This window comes from Hipposideros armiger, unplaced genomic scaffold, assembly GCF_001890085.2.
Source record: "Hipposideros armiger isolate ML-2016 unplaced genomic scaffold, ASM189008v1 scaffold_1757, whole genome shotgun sequence".
Classification (NCBI taxonomy): domain Eukaryota; kingdom Metazoa; phylum Chordata; class Mammalia; order Chiroptera; family Hipposideridae; genus Hipposideros; species Hipposideros armiger.
The window spans coordinates 35,366-56,584 of NW_017733107.1; the positions used below are offsets into that span (position 1 = coordinate 35,366).

The window sequence follows — 21,219 nt, forward strand, 5'->3', positions numbered from 1 at the left end:
TAAATCAAAAGTGCGTTTGAGAACTTTTAGGGACACCTGTTACTTGGAGTTAGGACTTGTGAACTTAGAGTGTTTATTAAAAACTTATTTCAGGAATAAATGGATTTGTTCAAAAAAGTTTACGTTCTTATTTAGATACATCATTAGCCTAAAATAGCTTTAAATATGGCTGTTCAACCAAGGAGTATAATTATTAATGTAGATAATGACATACTACTTCACATAGTTTTCTGGGAACTCTTGAACTTTCAAATATTTACTTTGTCCTCAGATAGTAAAAGTGGTATTTTCCCCATTAGATAAAAACCAAAGCATTTTATTATAAGGAGATAAGGAATTTTCAGAGTAGATGGTAACCTAAATAACAGATACCTTCTGGGAATATGTTAACAGTTTTCCTTCTTTCCTTCTTATTAGGGTACCTGACATTAATATGGGGCAAGGCCAGAACATACTGGTAATCTTACAAGACTGTTTTGAAGAAAAAAGTAAGCTTCATTTTCAAATGGGCTTTGAGGATTGGGATGGATGAAAATATAAATTTGTCATGTTGTAGCATTTAAATATATGTGAAAGATTTTCCCAGGAATTTTGAGTACATGTGCAATCCTTCATGTATCTTCTGGAACACCGAGGATTATATTGGCAAAAATGAGAATAAGTTGTCATTCTCTTAAGTTCACACTAGATTCTTGTAGTCTGGAAATCTATAAATAATTATCATAGACAAGTGAAAGTGTTTCATAGAAAATAGAAATAAATGTGTAGAATTCTTGGGATCACTGGAGAGCTTGAAATAATGTTCGGTGATTGGCACCCCTTTCTAAAGAAACGGTGGATTATGGCAAAACCTTTTCTAAGTACGGGTCAGCAGCATCAAACATTCAAGTAAGAGAATAGGCCAATCAAAGAAATAAACACAGATTATGGAAAAGTGTCTTCTACACAGGCTCTGAAAGAAGATCTGGCACATATTTCTTCATCATCGTGTTTGTCTTTTTTAGTTCCTGACGCCTTCTAGTAACATTTGAATGTTGAATTGATGTCTGTATTTCATTTAAGAATTGTGTTTAAAGAGTCTGCAGACTTCTTCACATGTCATATAGGGCTTCTTTTAATTGTAACCAAAAGATTTTATCCTATGCTTCCTTTTAAAAATATCTTACTTTTTTTTTAGGTCTTCTCGATGATTTTAGCACAAATTCTGCAATATCAGTGCCTTCTTCAACACCTAAAATAAAAGATACTTGTCTTAGGTCACCGAGCAGAGAGGTAAGGCAAAAAGGAAAGCTGGTACAGGTTTAATATTTTAATGACTGAAGCAATACGCAATGTAGTTAGGTACATTTTAGTTGTTTGGTAAGTCTTATTCTTAAAAAGGAATCTTATATTCACATTGATTTTCTATAAAATTTGGAGGTATTTATGAAAATTTTAATTTGACATTTCCTATGTTTGGAATTAGAGGTCTGGGAATTTGAATTGTCAAATTATAACACAGACATTCTTCACTTCTAAAATAATACTTAAGTTAGCTTTTCAGGAAAGTAGGCAACTATTGAAGTTCTAATCCAGGTTGACAAATTTGGTTGTTTCCTGAAAACCAAAGCAATGTATTGCTATGTGGGGAAATCAGTCTTTTATTGATTATACTTGTATGCCCCTTTTTGATCCCATTTTTCTCTCATTTTGCACAGAGGTAACCACTTTCTTGAATTTCAGTTTTTCGTCATTCCCATCCTTTATTTTATAGTTTTTACCACATAAGGGTATATGCTGACATTTGTGTCAGTACTTCTTCCACTACTTGTGACAGAGGTCCCACTACCATCCGCATGTTGAGTATTTACTATAACTCTGGAGATTCAGCTTATATTATAGTTGTACTTATGACTGAGATTTATTATAGCCACATAGCCAGGATACCCAGCCAGATCAGTGAGGGAAAAAGAAGCATCACGTGGAGTTGGGAGGAATCCTTGTCAGTCTTCCTATGCTCCCCACATGGGCCACACGGAGTGCACTCATTGCCTCCAGCACTAAACGCAGTAAAAAGTGTAGTCTTTTTGACTAGGGAAGCCTTTTGAGACTTAGCCCATTTTTATTGGAGGCAGGTGACATAGGCAACTTCTCCCCACTACAATTCTATACTCCCTGAACAAAAAAGGCAGGTGTCCACCACAAATCAGAGTGTTTATACAACAGTCTAGGCAGGCTGGCATAGCAGGCACAACCTTATCAGTTGGTAATGGAGGAAACATTCTGAAAGCCAGGTCCCCAGGTGCCAACTAAGGGTTAGTGTAAGCAGACCCTTTAAATGATTAGGCCTGCTATGTTAATTCTTCCCTGCATAGAATAAATCTCTAAATACTATATAGTGTGTGTATTCATATATGTATAGTTTTACATGTTTTTGCATTTATTTTAAACTTTTCATAAATGGGATTATTATATACTTCTGCAGCTTGCTTTTTGGATTAACAATCATTTTTTTTTCATGTTGCTGTAGTTTATTCATTTTTCTGTTGTATATGTGATATTGTTATATGACTATACCATAATTTATCCAGTCTTCTGTCAGAATAGGTTTTCATTGTTCAGAGCAGCATTGTTTCTGTGATAGGTTATTTGAAATTTCAACTTTACTAGATAATGCCAAACTGCTTTCTAAAGTAGTTATTTAAGTATACAGCTCCATCAGCTGGTTTATTGTTTTTAAATACTTGTTTTTTTCCAATTTAAAAACAAAAGTATTTAATCAAAATTGGTAATTTTAATAGAGTAGATCTAATATTGTATTCCTTTTAAACCCACCGTCAGAAATCCCATTCAGAGTCAGTTCCAGTTTCTTCAAGAAAAGAACGAGCCTCTCTGCAGTTCACTATAAATCCAAGCAAAGCTGTCAGCAGATCAGGTTGGTGGCATGCCCATGGGTGTTATTTGCCTAGATATATTTAAAAAGTGACAAATGCTGAAGGTGGTTCCTGTGTTGGCTTGAGTGACAGAGTCAGGGTAGGCTCAGGCAGAATTGTAAAATGGAGTTGCTTATGATTCCCTTTCAAGTCCATGGTTAGTGTTTTGTTTTTTTGTTCTTTTTTAAACATGAATAATAAGTTTCATTTGATTATTTGTTTCTTTGTTTTAGTGGTAGCATTGCTTACTAGGATGTAGCAAGAGACATTCATTAAACAAGAATTATAGGGACTATAGCTTTAGTAGTTTTCAAATAGATTTTTCTTTTTACTTTAGAACAACAATAAATATTTTTTATCTCGCACATTTTCTTTGGGTCAGGAATTCAGTGCAGCCTAGTTAAATGGTTCTGGTTTGAAATCTGTCATGAGGTGGTAGTCAAGACATTGGCCAGGGTTGTTGTAGTCATGGGAAGGCTTGACTGGGGCTAGATATTTCCAAGATCACTCACTCATGTGAGCTGGTTGCTGACAAGAAGCCTTAATTTCTTCCCTCGTGGAAGTTTCCATGGGCTGCTTGAGCATTTTTCTTTCTTTCTTTCTTTCTTTTTTTTAATATTTTATTGGGGAATTGGGGGGGGGACAGCGTTGGGGAATCGGGGAAGGGAAACAGACAAGCCGCTGTCCCCTTGCGCCTAGTCTAGTTGTGGAGGACGTTGCTTCACTGGCCCATGTTGGTATTATCGTTGTGCTCTTCCTGGGTGAGGCAGTCGCTAGCCAGCCATTGGACGGCTGCTCACAAAAGTGCACGCCAGCTGCCAGCCAGCCCCACTGCAGCCTGCGCCATCACCGGCGACTCACAGCAGCCCAGCTCCAGGTCGACCTGTTGTTCACCATCTTAGCTGTAGGGGGCGCAGCGCCATTGGCCCTCATGTAGGATCTGAACTGGGGCCCTGCTGCTCAGAGTTGGTGTCCCAAGCCAACTCCTAACCAACGCGCCACTCGGCTGGCCCCTTTTCTTTCCTTTTGTAAATTAGGGTATAATTGACATATAACATTAAATTAATTTCAGGTATACATCATAATCATTCAATATTTGTATATATATAGTTACTGTTCTTTTTCTCTCTCCTCCTTTCATTCCATTTACTTTAGTGAATTTACATGTGCTGCTACTTTTAAAAGTTTTTGTTTGCATTTTTCCATATTAGAAAAGTCCTTCATTTGATGTAAGAGTCAAAGATTTAAAAGAGAAAGCTTCTAATCATTACTCCTATTTTACTGCAGAGGTAACCTTTGAATCCTTCCATACTCAGTTGGTGCTCCTAAATGAAAACATGTATAAATCTGTGTGTGCGCATATGCACACACTTTTAGAAGAGGCTTTTACGCTTTTCTTTCATACCAACAATGCAAGAAAGTACTTTTTATTTGATAGATTATTTACTATTCTACATTTTTGCCAGTTTGATCAGTATTAAATCATATCATTGTTACTTTAGTATATTTCCATGATTACTACTGAGTTTGAATACCTTTTTATAGATTTATTGGCTATTTGAATTTGCTTTTATCTAAGTTGTCTATTCATATCCTTTTCCCATTTGTTTTTCTTGTTTATGAGAGATCTTTGAATCGAATATCTAATCATTTATCTGTAATTGGTGTAACATTTTTCCAATTGATCCCTTGAATATTACAGATTTTGTTTATAATATCTGTAACTATATGATAGGTAAATTTTAAAATTTCAGTTGTCACATGTGTGAATGATATACATAATATCTTAGATTTTCATCTTAACATCTTTTTTTAATTGAAATTTTTAATCCATCTGGAATGTGTTTTGCTATATTATGTGACATAATGTTACAATTGTATTTTCTTCCAGATGGTCAGTGGTGCCAGGCCCATGTATTAATTTAATAATTAATTCCCTTCTGAATGTACTACTTTTATTATGTATTAAATCTCACGTCTCATTCAATATACTTTTGAATTTTGATTTATTTGTTTATTCTTAATGTCAACACAATACTGTTCTACTAATAGTAGATTTATAATATGTGCTGATATAAAGGCATTTAGTTTTATATTTATTATTCTTCTGCCATTCTCAGACCCTTTTTTTTCCCAATTAAGTTTTAGTTTTATCTAATTCCCAATAAAATTTTGTTGGGAGTCTAACTAGAATTGCTTTTAATTTGTATAGTTATTTCGTGAGCGTTCACAGTTTTATATTATTTAGGTATTCTACATGAGAACATGTGTTATATATTTATGTACTTCAAAAACGGTAGTCTGAGGACACTGTCTATAGTGTGAAAGGATAGCCCACAAACTGGAGAAAATATTTGCCAATAGTATATCTAATAAAGGATTTATATCCAGAATATATGAAGAATTCCTGCAACTCATCAACAAAAATAAACAATTCAACTCAAAAAAGGGCAAAGGCATGAAAAGATGTTCAGCATTATTGGTCATTAGCGAAATGCAAATCAAAAGATCTATCAAATGAGATACAGTTTTATACATACTAGAATGGTTATTTTTTTTAAAGGAAAACAATTGATGAGGTGTGGATAAGTTAGAACCCTTGTGTATTGCTAGTGATGTAATGGTGCAGCCCCTGTGGAAAACAGTTTGGTAGTTCCTCAAAAAATTAAATTTAGAATTGCTATGTAACCCAGCAATTCTACTCTTAGGTTTATGCTCAAAAGAATTGAAAACAGAGACTCAAAGAGCTACTTGTACCCCAATATTCATAGTAGCATTATTCACAATACCCAAAAGGTGGAAACAAGTGTCCATCAACAGTTGAATGGATAAACAATATGTGTATATATGTATAGCTATGAAAAGGTATGAAGTTCTGATACATGTTATAATGTGGGAAGAACCTTGGGAACATGCTAAGTGAATACATTTTCCAAGTGTATTCATTTAGTGGTATAGGTTTCCCTTTCAGCATTGCTGTAGCTGCATCCCACAGATTTTGATGTGTTGTGTTTTCTCTTCATTTTTATTTATTTTTATGTAGTTTTTAAATATACTCAGAGTCTTCCTCTTTAACCCGTTGATTATTTAGGAGTGCGTTAATCCAAGTGCTTAGCGATTTTCCTGTTTTCTTTCTCTTACTGATTTCTAATCTTGATTCCTTGTATGGCTTAGTAGTATACAGTATGTGATTTCATTTCTTTTAAGTTTTTGAAGATTTATTTTATGACCTGGGATACTGCCTATATTTATGAATTTTTCAGGGATACTTGAAAAAATATATTCTGTTGTTGAGTGTGCTTGTCTATAAATGTCAATTATGGTGTATTGCTAATTTTTATGCATTGTTGGATATGATTTGCTAAAATTTTGTTGAGATTTTCTTGCACATAAGTTGATGAGAGGTACTGATCTGTGGGTTTTTTTTTTTTTTTTTCTCTATTTGTATGGTTTTGGTATCAGGGTAATGCTGTTCACCTTATAAAATGAGTTGGAAATTATTCCCTCTTCTGATTTCTGGAAGGGAGTGTATAAAGTTGGTTTTAATTCTTCTTTGAATGTTTGGTATAACATTTTCCAGTGATAGTATCTGGTCCATGAGATTTCTTTTTCAAGAGCTTTTAAGTTACAAATTCAATTCTTTAATAGTTATAGCAATATTTAGGTTATTTATTTCATCTTGGCAGAATTTTGATAGTTTGGTTTTTGAAGAATTGGTGCAACCATCACCACCATCCACCCACCAAACTTCTTCATCTTGCGGAACCAAACTATTGTATGTATTAAGTAATCCCCCTCCCCACTACTCACCCAACCTCTGATAACCACCTTTCTACTTTCTGTCTCTGAATTTGACTAAAGACCTCATAGGAGTGGAGTCATGCAATATTTGTCCTTTTCCAGCTGGCTTATTTCACTTAGCATAATGTCTTCAAGGTTCATCCATGTTGTAGCATGTGTCAGAATTTCCTTTTTTTTAAGGCTGAATAACATTCCATTGTAAGTATGAGTATATACTACATTTTGTTTTATCTATTTATCCGTTAGTGGACATTTGGGTGGTTTCTACCATTTGTCTGTTGTGAACAATGCTGCTATTAACAAGGGTGTATAAATATGTCTTGCAGTCTTTGCTTTCAGTTCTTCTGAATATATACCCAAAAATGATATTATTGGATCATATGGTAATTGTGTTTTTAATTTTTTGAGGAACCACCAAACTTTTCTATAGTGGCTGCAGCATTTTACATTCCTACCAGCAGTCCAGAAGGATTACAGTTTATCTACATCCTTACCAACACTTGTTATTTTCTGCTTTTTTTTTTTTTTTTTGATAATAGCCATTCTAATGGGTGTGAAGCAGTATCTCACTGTGGCTTTGATTTGTTATTAGGGAATTTTAAATTAAAACAAAAATTAAACACTACTACACACCTGTAAGAATGGCTAAACTCCAAAAAACTGGCTTCCTTTTGTAATTCCTATATCTTTAGGAGTTTCTGTCTTTTCATTTGTTTCAAGAGAATTTATAATTGATTGTTGAAACATTTTTATAATGGCTGCTTTAAAATTCTTGTTAAATAATTACAGCATCTGATTCATCTTTGGCCACTTGTATCCACTCATCCTAGTTTCTTGTTCAGGTTGTGTTTTTTCTGGTTTTTGGTATGAAGAATCATTTTGATTGTATCCTCAAAGTTTTGGTTATTATGTTAGGAAACTCTTGATTGTATTTAGATCTTTTGTTGTAGCACATAGTTGCCCTGTTTTGGTTTAATGTGTAGGTTCTTGCCTACTTTTGTGGATTTTATTTCCAATGACAGTTAAGTGTTCAGAGTCCTAGTGGTGGTATTTTGGTCTGTTTCATTTTCTGATACTGCTGGGATTTCAGCTTTTCTTGCTGGTGCTGTGTGAGTGGATGGAAGGTGCTTTCCTGAGCATCCTGATGTCCTTATTCACCCAAAGGGGTTGGGATCAGAAGCTGCTGGGAATGGATCTCCTTATATGGCTGGCTGTAGGACAGGATAGGGGGTGCAGGGCTCTCCTGTGCTCTTCCAGCCTCAGATTACACTATCCATTGGTGACCTTGTTTGAAGGAGGGTCTTGGGATGACCTGGGGTGGCAATACTGCCAATGGATCAGAATGTCTCCTTGGTCTGTGAAGCAGTAGTTGGGAAGGTCACAGGCTTCCTGTGTATCACATGGCCTGCCATCCCTGATTGTTAAAGCAGGGACCGGGTTCTCCCAGGGCCGTGCTCCTCTGCTGCTGCTGACCCATAGTACTTATAGAGTAGAGCCTGCCCCTGCCTAGGGCTTTGCTGCTTTGCCATTGCTGCTGAATGGAGTGCCCATTGCCTGGGTTGTGAAGTGCGAGTTTGAGTTTTCCTACTAGGTTTCTGCTGTATTTCCCTTCTCTCAGTCTTTTGGTCAGAGAATGCAGTGTTTTCCCCCCTGTTATACCTATGGGTTCTACTGGGTTGTAGTCCTCTCGAGAGCCCAGCCTGGAGGTATATGGGAGATATAAAGAAAACCCAGGGGATTCACCACATTGTCTGTTGCTTAAGACTTGAGGTTCCTAGCAAATATACCTTCTTCTTTATAGCTTTCAGAGTTCTGGTATTGTTTTTGATGGATAATTATCAGGGAATTTAGTTGTATTTAGAGTGAAAAGCAGGAAAAACTGAGTCTATGTCATCTTGTTCCAGAATCAAAAGCCATTTTTGGTTGTATTTTAATTTTTTTTTTTTTTAAGATTTTTATTGGGGCATTGGGGGATGGGAACAGTGCTGGGGAATTGGGGGAAGGGGAACAGACACGTTGCTGTCCTTTTGTTCTTCAGTCTAGTTATGGAGGACGTTGTTTCACTGGCCCAAGTTGGCACCATCATCACGCTCTTCCCGGGCGAGGCAGATCAGTTGCCAGCTTCTGGACGGCCGCTCACAGCGGCTGCGGGCCGCTCACACTGGCTGCTGGCTACATACGGTAGCCCATGGCAACCCATTGCCACAGGAGCTGCAGCCTACTCATAGCAGCCCAGCTCCAGGTTGAGCTATTGTTCAGCATCTTAGCTGTGGAGGGCATTGTCACTGGCCCTCATATGTGGAATCCGAACTGGGGCCCTCTGGCATCCCAAGCCAGCTCTTAATCGTCGTGTCACTCGGCCGGCCTGTATTTTTAATTTTTAATCTTTGTGTATTAATATGAATCAGTATTAATATTACCCAGCCATTCTACTTGTTCTTTGATATTTGAAGGTTGAAGGTTAATAGAATATATATATTCTCTTTGAATATATATATTTATATTTATATTATTTATATATTTATATTTATATATATTCTCTATATACACACATATATTATCTGTTACATATCTGTCTGTATACTGTATATATCTCTGTATCTGTTATATATGTGTATGTATATGTATAAATATGTGCTCATCTAGCTGCCCTATTTACTGACTCTTAATATAAAGATTGAATCTCATAATTTCACTAAGATTACTTCATTATTTAAGTTGTGCATAGATTTATTCAGATCTTGAATAAATTGATTGTATCAATAAAATTGTGAATTTTCTATGTTTGAGGATTCCTATCATTTCAAAACTTAAGAGCTTGGACATATTGCAGTTCATTAATTTCATAAACTACAACTTTTAAAGTACATGCCTATGTATTTTAACTATAGATCTCTGATTATAAACTGAATGATCTGTGAGTCTTCTGAAAACTATTTCTAATTAAATTGTTGATGAATTTTAAAAAGCACATTTGGTACTTTTTAAAAGCACATATTATTTAAAAAATTTTAATATCGTCATATAATTTCTTCTAGCTGAGTCCCATGAATTTCATCAGAAAGTTTTGGCAACTGATGTTGATTCTAAAAATACACGTGACTCAAGAAAAATGTCAAGTAAAAAACTAAAAGATCATTGCAATGAAGCTGATGAGGAATTTTATTTATCTGTTGGCTCGCCTTCTGTTTTTTTGGATGCAAAAACATCTGTATTGCAAAATGCTATTTCACCTGTTGCCCAGAAGACAGAGACCTATACTTTTGAAAATTCAATAAATATACTGTCTTCAAATACAGAGATTTCTACGAAAACCAAAAAAAGGTAACTTTTATTTATTTAAATAATATCAATCCTACTATAAAAATTTTATCTTTTATGTTAAAAAGTGCATAATTTAATCTTTTATGTATTTTATAGTAAGTATTGAGGTATAGTATCATGTTATGAGACGAACACAACATACATTCAGTATATAGTCAATATATGAGGTCTGACAAGTTCGTGAACTCATCCTAAAAAAATGTGCTACATCATTGCTGAATATCACTACTGTCACCTTTGAAGCATGCCTCTTGGGAAGCTCTGCACCGATGTCAGTGCCTAGTCCATCCTTCAAAGCGATTTTGGAGCTCTTTCTGGAAGGCCATCAGAGCTGTTGTATTACTCTTGATGTCCTGAATGTCATCAAAATGTCTTTTTTTCAATATTTACTTTATCTTTGGGTAAAGAAGTCATTGGGGGCCAGATCAGGTGAGTAGGGAGGGTGTTCCAATACAGTTATTTGATTACTGGCTATAAACTCCCTCACAGACAGTGCCATGTGAGCTGGTACACTGTCGTGATGCTAGAGCCATGAATTGTTGGCGAAAACTTCAAGTTGTCTAACTTTTTCACTCATCCTTTTCAGCACTTCGAAATAGTAAACTTGGTTAATTGTTTGTTCATTTGGTATAAATTCATAATGAGTAATCCCTCTGATATCAAAAACGGTTAGCAACATTGTTGAAAACAAGTTCGCACACGTAATTGTCCAACCTTGTGTATATAATAGGAAGGCCTTCAAGTTTACTTCAGGAAAGCTGGGGTTAATATTAATAACTTTTCTATAGTCTATGGAGAAACGTATTCTTTTTTTTTCTGATAATAAGTTTTCTGTAACTTCCTAAGAGAAACGATTTGTGTTTCCTCTATGTTGTTTGTAATTACAAAGGTAGGTATGTATCATTTCTTAGGGTAGCAGAGGATAAGTATTATTAAGGATGTCATGGTAAACCCATGTCCATTTCTTGGGGCTTTCTCTTTGACCTTTAAGAAGCAAAGTAGACCGTTCAAGGCTTTTGCTACTGGGGACTTCTGCAGTGAGCATAATTTCTGTTTAGGGTTTTATTTGTTTTTTGGAACCAAGGAGTTAAGTACATTCTAAGATTTTGCTATTCAAAGTGTGGTCTGTGGCTAAGGACCAAGAGCAGTGGCATTATCTGGAAGCGTCTTAGTAACACAGTAAGTCTTCACTAAACATTATTGATAGGTTCTGTGACTTTAAGTGAAATGACGTTTTACCATAGGCTAATTGATATAAATAAGAGTTAAGTTCCTATGGCTTCTCATCAACATTATAAAGAAATGATGCTGAATGAAACTGCTATTTGAGAACCTGCTGTACAGAATTTTAAATGCTGCCCTAGACCTACTGAATCAGAATCACATTTTAATAAGACTTTTCAAATGCTTCAATTCATATTAAATGTTTGAGAATTAGTGCTATAAGCTGCACATTTCCATGGTGTATGATTTAACCATTTTTTAATTTTTTTATTGACAAATACAAAACAATTTTTCTCAGCAATTTGCCTGTATATTTTGTATGAGAAATTACAAATCAGCATGTATAAATTTTAAACAAAAGCCCAGAGGAAATTTTTGTAAGTGGTCTGTGTTGTCACTGTAAGGGAGTTCAGGAAAACTCATAACTCAAGAAACTGTGGGAAAATTTATCTTGCCTTCTTTTTAACATTTTAGGTTAAACTTTGAAGATAAAGATATTTTGAAGAAAGTAGAAATAGAGAATGAAGTATCAGATGTAGAGCTAGAAGTATCAGAAAGACCACAAGAGAAAAAAGCAGCAGGAACACCTCAGAAAATAATACAAGATTCAGAATATGAAATTCAACCACAAGCTAAAAAGAGTTTTTCAACATTGTTTTTAGAAACTTTAAAAAGAAAAAGTGAATCCAGGTGAGTTATTACGAAATTGTCTTTTTTTTTTTTTTTAAGATTTTTATTGGTGAATTGGGGGGATGGGAACAGTGCTGGGGAATTGGGGGAAGGGAACAGACAAGTTGCTGTCATTTTGTTCTTCAGTCTAGTTGTGGAGGATGTTTCTTCACTGGCCCAAGTTGGCACCATCATTGCGCTCTTCCTGGGTGAGGCAGATCAGTCACCGGCTTCTGGACGGCCGCTCACTGCGGCTGCTGGCCGCTCACGCTGGCTGCTGGCTACACACGGTAGCCCATGGCAACCCACTGCCACAGGGACTGCAGCTCACGCCGTCGCCGGCGACTCACAGCAGCCCAGCTCCAGGTTGAGCCGTTGTTCAGCATCTTAGCTGTAGAGGGCAGTGTCACTGGCCCTCATATGTGGGATCCGAACCAGGGCCCTCTGGCATCCCAAGCGAGCTCTCAACCATCGCGCCACTCGGCCTGCCCACGAAATTGTCTTTTGAGGCATATTTTCTTTCATATTTTATGAACAGTATCTAAGGATTCTTAATGCTATTTAACTGGAAATGAATCTTAATTGACAAAATATTAATTTAAATTATGCTTAACCTGTAAGGAGAATGTAGTTTCTTACCAGTAAATCATCCCCAAACCCTCATTTAATAGGTACTAATTAGATGTGATAGAAATTAAGTTTATTCAGCTTTCACTGGTTCTGCTCATCAGCACTTTCTAGTTTGTATAATATAAAAAAATGAAGCAGTATTTAAAAATAAAATTATTTCAGGGTGACTGTATTTCATTATTAAGGCTATAAATCTTTTTTCAGTTTCTTATGATTGTATCAATAAAAGGATAGTTACAAAATAGATTTTAATCTGTTCTTCCCTACTGAAAAAGCTTCAGTGGTTCTACAGTGTCAAAACTGATTCTTAACTGGCTGCACATTAGTTAACTAGAATTAATGGCAGTAGGGTGAGAACCACTGGCCTATAGGATAAATTTTAGATTTGTCAGCTGGTATTTAAGGCCTTCACGTAGCTAACTGTTTTTACCAGCTTGGTCATTTGCCGTTGTTCCTGCTTTGTTACACCTTCCTCCCTCATGTACCAATCTCTATTTTCTTTTTTTTTTTTTCATGCGGGAGTCGAACCGGCAACGTTGCTGTTAAGAGCGCAGGCTCTATTCACTGAGCCATCTGGGCGGCAGCTCAGCTCAAGGTGCTGAGTTCAGTCCCAGCCATGGGTGGGCATAGTCCACCATTGAACAGGCAATCTTGTCATTAGGAGCACATGCTCTCACCAGCTGAGCCATCCTGCCACCTGTTGGCAGCTCAGCTTGGGCACAGCTCAGGCGAAGGAAGCTCACTGGCCCATGTGGGAATGTTGCTCAGAGCTGATGCTCTTAAGCAAACTCTTAACCAACTGGGCCACTTGGCCGGCACTCCATTTTCTTTTATGAGGGTACTAATTCCATTCATGTCCATTCCAGCCTAATAACCTAACTACCTGCTAAAGGCCCCACCCTGAAATACCATCACATTGGGGGTTAGGTTTTAATTTATTAATTTTGGAGGGTTATTATTCTTTGAATAATTTCTTCCTTCCCTGGAAAGCTTTCCCAACGAATTGGAATAGGTGCTATTTAATGCAGTGCACTTACCTTTCTATATACACTCCATTTATTTCTATACCATGATTATAATATTGAAACTTCTGCAAATGTGTGTCAATTATTCCACCTGGGAATGAATTTTTATATAATGTAATTTATTATATGATTTATAAGTATTTTCGTAGGATATTAGACTTGAAGGTGTCTGAGAAATAATCTTGTTTTGGCTTTTACAATATTGTGATTTATAAGCAATATATAGTTGATCATTCAGATGACCAGAATATATTTCTCATATCTGTTTGGTCTTTGTCTACAATTCCTGGCTCACAACCCCCAGAACTCTTGGCATTTCCTAAGTGTTGAGAGTGTAGAAAGGTGTCTTGTTATTTTAACGAGGTGACTTTTCGAAAGCATTTGTAGGAATGGGGGCTGGTTACCAATGGAACCAATCATGTGATTAGTGTTGGAGTTTTTTACTCCCACTCCAGACCTTCAGGGAGGAGAGAGGGGCTGGAGGTTGAGCCAGTCATCAAAGATCAATGATTTAATCAATCATGACTCCTAAGAAAACTTCCATTAAAAATCCAGAGGATGGGTTTGGAGAGCTTCTGGGTTGGTGAACACTTGGAGATGTGGCCAGCATGGAATGCCTTCCCGCATGTCTTGTCCTATGCATCTCTTCCATCTGGCTGTTCCTCAGTTATATCATATCTATTACAATAAGCCAGTAATCTAGTAACATGTTTCTCTGAGTTCTGTGAGCTGTTCTAGCAAATTAATCAAACCCAAGAAGGGGTTTGTGGAAACTTCTCATTTATAGCCACTTGGTTGGAAGTACAGGTGACAATCTGGACTTGGAATTGGCATTCTGACTTGGAGGAGGTTGTTGAGAACCTCCAGTCTGAAACTAGTCAGTCAGAAGCAAGAGTCTGGGCTTGTGGCTGGTGCCTGAAGTGTATGTATATGTGGGCACAGTTTTGTAGGACTGAACCCTTAACCTGTGGAATCTGACACTATCTCTGGGTAGATAGTATCAGAATTGAGTTGAATTCTCAGACACACTCCTGGTGTCTGGGAATTGTTTGTTGGTGTGGGGAAAACAACCCCCCAACCCCATGTGTTAGAATTAGGTCTAGAAACTCAATTTAGATGTGAAGAACTTTAGGCCCCAAAAGACATCTATACAAACATAATTTGTGTGTGTGTGTGTGTGTGTGTGTGTGTGTGTGTAATTTATATTATAATGTTATATAATCATATATAACATAAAAATGGCATGCGGTTTTGGACTATCAGTGTATCTGGGCTATATTTACACATCTGGATTTCAACTTTTTAATATATAATGGGTGAGGGGCATCAAATTTGTTGATATGTAGGTTTCTTTCAGCTCTAAATTTCTGTGCTCCCATTAGTGTTATAAATGAGTGTGATCAGATATTATAGAAATGTGAAAGGAGGGACAGATTTTTAAGGGTAAAGGAAAATTGAGACACGTGAACTGCTGTTTAAAAGATATGTAGATTTTCACTTCGATTATTTTATTTTCTTCACTAAGTAAAGGTAAAAGCTTTATTTTTTTGAGCTATTAATTATCGTGACATCTTTTTTTTAGTCCTATTGTTAGGCATACAGCAACTGCTCCACCTCATTCATCTCCTGCAAATGATACAAAGTTGTTGGAGGATGAATTCATAATTGATGAATCAGATAGAAGTTTTGCCAGTCGACCTTGGATTACTATACCAAGGAAGTCTGTGTCTCAGAAACAACGCACAGTATACCCTACTGACAGCACTGCACTCCATCAAAGTAAGAAGTCAAGAGAAAAACATTGCAATGTATCACCTGTGACTTTGACAAGTGACAAACATTCCAGCAAAGCTCACCCAGTAGAGAAATCTCCGCCTTCTGAACAAAAAAATCTGAGTAGGAATTGTGCTTTGACAGACAAAATGGAAAGTAATTGTAGATCCACAAAATATGAAATGTATTCTGAGAATGCAGAAAAGTCATCTGGAAGCAAAAGGACTAGAAAAGAAAAACAGAAAAGAAAAGTTGAGGCCAATGTAGTTGAAGAACAGGTTGATGTGGAGCAGTCTAAAGATAAGAATCTAAATATGTCACATATTGCCCAAGACAAGTCACAGAGAGATTCAGACAGAAATATGCAAGAGTGTGAAGAGATGAAAAATGTTCGTATTTCCAAAAAACAGATGCCACCTGTGGGTAAGTGTTTATATTAAATATAACTGTGAACATTATTCTCTTTATGTTTTTGTAATATTCCTGTTTAGCTTTGATAAGTAGGCAAAGTAAACCTAAATCCACACAGAGCCTAAAAAGCCTATAGACTGTTTTCTGGGATCTCTTTATTTTACATGTGATTCAATTCCAAGTCCTTTGATTTTTTTTTTTGTTTGTATGTAACTTCTAACATGGCAAGCACATATAAAGGGTGAAGTAAAAGAGGAAGACTAATAAACCAGGTAGTTAAAAGAACTCAAATAAGACAGCATCATACCTTCTTGAGGTTTATTTAAATATAAATTGGGAAAGAAAAACCCAGGATGGTGTGGCCCTATTTCTTATAGGATAAAAATCCATACTCTTCTATTCCATCATTTAGTCATTTATCTAACAGTCATTAAATACCAGACACAATATTAAATACTGAAATAAAGATTACTAAGACACAGTTTTCACCATTAAAAAAAGATCACTCCGGGGGGGGGTGTCTAGATCAACAGATAAACATACATTCACAGAATGATAAAGGGAAACACAATAATGATCTGACTAATGGGCCAGCCGAGTGGCGCGTTGGTTAAGAGTTGGCTTGGGGCACCAGCTCTGAGCAGCAGGACCCCGGTTCGGATTCCACGTGAGGGCCAGTGATGCTGCGCCATTTACAGCCAAGATGATGAACAACAGCTCGACCTGGAGCTGGGCTGCCATGAGCCGCCAGCAACGGCATAGGCTGCAGTGGGGCTGGCTGGCAGCTGGCGTGTGCTTTTGTGAAACTGCCATGAGCTGCTGTGAGCAGCCATCCAATGGCCAGCAAGTGACTGCCTCACCCAGGAAGAGGGCGATGATAATACCAACATGGGCCAGTGAAGCGACGTCCTCCACAACTAGACTGAAGAACAAAAAGGGCAGCAACTTGTCTGTTCCCCTTCCCCAATTCCCCAATGCTGTTCCCCTCCCCCAAGTCCCCAGTAAAATCTTTGAAAAAAAAAAAAAAAAGATCTGACTAATACCTCAATAGATCTTTTGATCTTGGGTAACTATATCTTTTTTTTTTTTCCAGTTCTCCCCAAATGGTAACTATATCTTTTATCATCCAAACTGGGACACTTGAGCATGAGAGAGGATGTCAGAGACAGTAAGGGTAAACTGGGATTGTCCCAGATAAACGTGGAGTGTGGCCACCCTCATTATGTCATTATTATACAGTGATGGAGGTTTGTAATGATGACATGGTCATGAAGAATAGATCAATTTATGTTTTTTTGTACCACTTTTTAAGTAATAGAGAAAAAAGTTATTCTTTTTTTTTTTAAGATTTTATTGGGGAATGCGGGAAGGGGAACAGACAAGTTGCTGTCCTTTTGTTCTTCAGTCTAGTTGTGTAGGACGTCACTTCACTGGCTCATGTTGGTATTATCATTGCATTCTTCTCGGGTGAGGCAGTTGCTCACCGTCCATTGGACAGCTGCTCATGAAAGCTCATGCCTGCTGCCGGCCAACCCCACTGCAGCCTACGCTGTCGCCGGCGACTCACGGCAGCCCAGCTCCAGGTTGAGCTGTTGTTCACCATCTTAGCTGTAGAGGGTACAGCATCACTGGTCCTCATGTGGGATCCAAACCGGGGCCCTGCTGCTCAGAGCTGACGTCCCAAGCCAACTCTTAACCAATGTGCCACTTGGCTGACCAATATCCCCTCAGTTCTTAGTCAACTTGATTCGTATTACCAACTGTTCATGTATCAATTGTATCTTTTGTATGTGTTCTTTATTAGTTATCTAAATTCTGTCATTCAATTTCTAACTTTTCCTGATCCTAAACTGGTTTCTGAAATAATGTTCTTAAGTGGTTTGTTTTTGATTTTGTATGATATTCTGTTTATCACTGTCCAAATGAATTTTTGGTGATAGCATTTTTTGTCCATCAGGTTCTTTTCCCCCTCATTTGTTGTTCACATTGATTTTTTTTTTAATTGATTCATGAACATGGGCAATAATCTCTGTCATCATGAGCACCTCTCATTTGTTAAAGCAGTTCCTGAGGATACTTTGACAAGCATAAAGGAAAGGGGAAAAGAGGGGGAGACAGAAGAAAAGGAGTTAAAGAAGAGAGCTGAAGATGGAGAAATAGGGAGCAGGAAAATGAAATTCTTCAATGAGATTTCTTGCAGCTGTGCAGATAATTTCTTAAACTGCAAATCAGTGGCAGCCATATTGAAAGTTCTATATATTTGGTTTTGCGTTTTGTAAATTGATCCTTTATTATTTTTTACTTCTACTCCCTAAAAGATCTTTACTGTTGAAGTTTTACTTTGTATGTTGTGGCTCTTCCAGTATCTCCCATTGTCATTACTTCCAAAGTATTTGTTTGTACTATTATTGGTAAAGTAGGTTCTTTCCTTTTTCATCAACTTTTTTGTGCCTTGTTCAGTGTCATTAAGGCTAATATTTTTCTCTTCTTTTATAAGCATGAATCATTCTCTTTATTCCAAATTCAAAGTACATTAAAACCTTGAATTGCAAGTAACTTGGTTTGCGATTGTTCCGCAAGACGAGTAAACATTTCTAATATATTTTAATGTGGTAAACAAGCAATGCCTTGCAATGTGAGTAGTTTGTTTCCGGGACTAATTATGGTCGCAAACCAAGATATTACTGTATTTCTAAATTCTATAACTTGTTATCAAAATAGAATTAGAGTGATACTGCTGTAAGGGATCTTGATGTAATTTGGCTCATTTCTTCCTCTATCCCTCTACTCCCCAATCAGATTTAACTGGGGGAATGAACAGTGTTTTCAAACTTGCATGTGCACTTGAATTCCCTGTGGATCTTGTTAAAATACTGATTGATACTGATTTAGTAGGTGTGGGGCAGGATCCAAGATTCTATTATATTTCTAAACAGTCTCTCCCAGGTGATGGTGGTATAGCCGTTTTTCTTCTTTTCTTTTTATTCTATATATTGGGTTGTCGGAAAAGTCATGATGCATTTTTGCAATGAAAAACATAGAAAAAATATGTCATGACTTTTCTGACAACCCAATAGAACTAATTAATAACTAATTCTGTAGTTATATATAATATATGTAATACCTGCTGTGTTGGTCTTACATACTTTTATACAGTTTATTTACTCTTTATTTTTTTACTTGATATAATTTTAATTCCTCCTTTGGGCTCCATAGTAATCTTTGTCTCAGATGCTTAATAAATGCTGGTTTCTTAATTTATTTGATAAGAAAATTTTCCATTTTATCTACTCTACTAACATCTAATGTTTTGAACCTATTTCTGAAAAAGTAAAATTCTCTATTGTTAAACCCATTTCATTTTAGTGGTTGTGCCTATCTCAGCTGCAATATTTATATTAAAATATTCTGTATTTTCCTGATTTCTCCTCCTTCCTGGTTGTTAGTCACAAAAATAAAACTAGAATTTATCTATTTTTTCTGTTAGATTTTTTTTTATCCATTTGCCTTTGTGTAAAATGAAATTACTATTGATGCCAAACCTTTTCAATTAACTATTTAACTTGCCATAGTCATTGCTTCTTTTCATTCTATTTCCTCTTTTTAAAATTCTGTTTACAATCTTTCCTTCATACAGGAAAGATGTCTTTATTGAAAACACACTTTAAATCGCCTTTTCCAAAAACTAGGTTAATAGAAATCATGAATTATTTGAAACATAAAAACAGTAGTTAACTTTTTTTACTTGGGACATTGGTAAGTAGTTGGAAGGAATCATATATTTCATTTTTTCTCAGAATATATTTGTTTATTTTTGGCTCAGCAATATATTGTCCATTATCAAGCAATGTGAAAAGTTTGCATTTAACTGGCAGAAAGTTAGAGATCTTATTGAGAACATGTTACTTTTAAATAATAGAGATGACAAGAAACTCACAGGATAAATTTAGGAAGTTCCTATAATTGAGAGGTTTTTTTTAAAAATTAAATTTCTGGAAACACTTTGGTTCAGTATATTATGAATTGTTTTTATGGTGTTTTTTAATTTAGGAAGTAAGAAAAGTAGCACCAATGTTCTTCATACAGATAATCGGAAAAAAAATAGGGAACGTGAAAAGAAGGATTTTTCAGTTGGGTCCAAGAAGAATGAACTTGTACTTGAAGAAGTGACTCCAACTGTCATGAGAAGTCAAAGAATTTCCAGGCCTCCATCTAATTGGTGGGTGGTAAAATTAGAGCAGAGTAAGTATTTTTATTTAAATTATGTTAATTAGGAGCTCCCAAAAAATTATTCTGTAACAGGCTTTATGTTGACTTATACTCTAATTCTCTAGAGAAAATCTATTTAAGACAGAGTTAAATTGGATCATGGATAGAAATATTAAATCAGTTCAGTATAAATATATTCATTGAGGCTATCATATACAGTATTCTAGATATAGGGAGATAGCTATGGAAAAACAAAAAAAGCAAAAATTTTTGCTCTCTGCAGACTTACATTCTAATGGGGAAGACCAACAATATGATATATAATTCATCTAGTGACAGGTAATAAAGAAAAATAAAGCAGATAAAGGATAGAGATAAGAAGTAGATGGCACAGGTGGAGAGGGATAAGAGGACAGAGAAGAACACTGTTTTATAAAAGATGGCGTTGAGTCCATTATGATCTTTCAGAGCACGTATGTGAAAAAAGTGAAGGAGGGAGCCATACAAATAACTAGACTAAGGGAACAGTATTTGTATAGGTGCTGATGGGGCATGCTTGGTATGTTTGAGGAATGTCAAGAATGCCGGTATGGCAGAAGAAGACTAAGCCAGGGGAGATAAAGTCAGAGAGGCAGGCTGTGATAGAATTTAGATGAAGGGTATTGGGAACTACTGAAACATTTTAAACACTAAAGTAACCTGGCAGACTCTCTTTTAAAAGGATTATTCTTACTGCTGTGTAGAGAGGAAACTAGGGCTGGGCAAAAATGGAAGCATGGACACTAGATTGTTGGAAGGAAGAAATGAAAAGTGGTTGGATTCATGATATTTTTTGAGGGTAACTCACAAGAGATACTACAGTAGATTGGAGTTCGAGGAGGAGTCTAGGATGACTCAGGTTTTTTTGCCTAAACAAGTAGAGGAATGGAGCTCAATTGTTTACTGAGATGAGGAAAGGTATGAGAGAAGCAAATATGGAAAGGATATGAAGATTTCAGGTTTTAATATACTTGTAGGTATAATGTTACAATATATGTAGAAGAGTGGTGGGCAGAGCCAGAAAAAGTGGTTTTGGAAGCTTGTGATAAATTTGAAGGGTTTTGTACATGTATCAAAAAATGGAAGAGTACATAGTTTATGAATATAATTTGAAAATGGATGCAGCCTATGAGATTAATGTGCGTGTATGTGTTTATATATATATATATATATATATATATATATATATATATATATATATA

The 21,219-nt window shown here is 36.1% G+C and overlaps 1 protein-coding gene across 1 annotated transcript in view; it reads left to right on the top strand.

The window, feature by feature from the left end:
- The window catches only part of CENPC (centromere protein C), a 59,497-nt gene that overhangs the window by 6,913 nt on the left and 31,365 nt on the right, over window positions 1-21,219 (top strand). Inside the window, exons 3-9 of the mRNA XM_019634585.1 lie at window positions 418-488; window positions 1,178-1,272; window positions 2,821-2,914; window positions 9,752-10,037; window positions 11,736-11,951; window positions 15,168-15,781; window positions 19,820-20,040. Of these exons, the coding sequence (XP_019490130.1) occupies window positions 418-488; window positions 1,178-1,272; window positions 2,821-2,914; window positions 9,752-10,037; window positions 11,736-11,951; window positions 15,168-15,781; window positions 19,820-20,040 (1,597 nt within the window). The remainder of the gene's footprint in view (window positions 1-417; window positions 489-1,177; window positions 1,273-2,820; window positions 2,915-9,751; window positions 10,038-11,735; window positions 11,952-15,167; window positions 15,782-19,819; window positions 20,041-21,219) is intronic.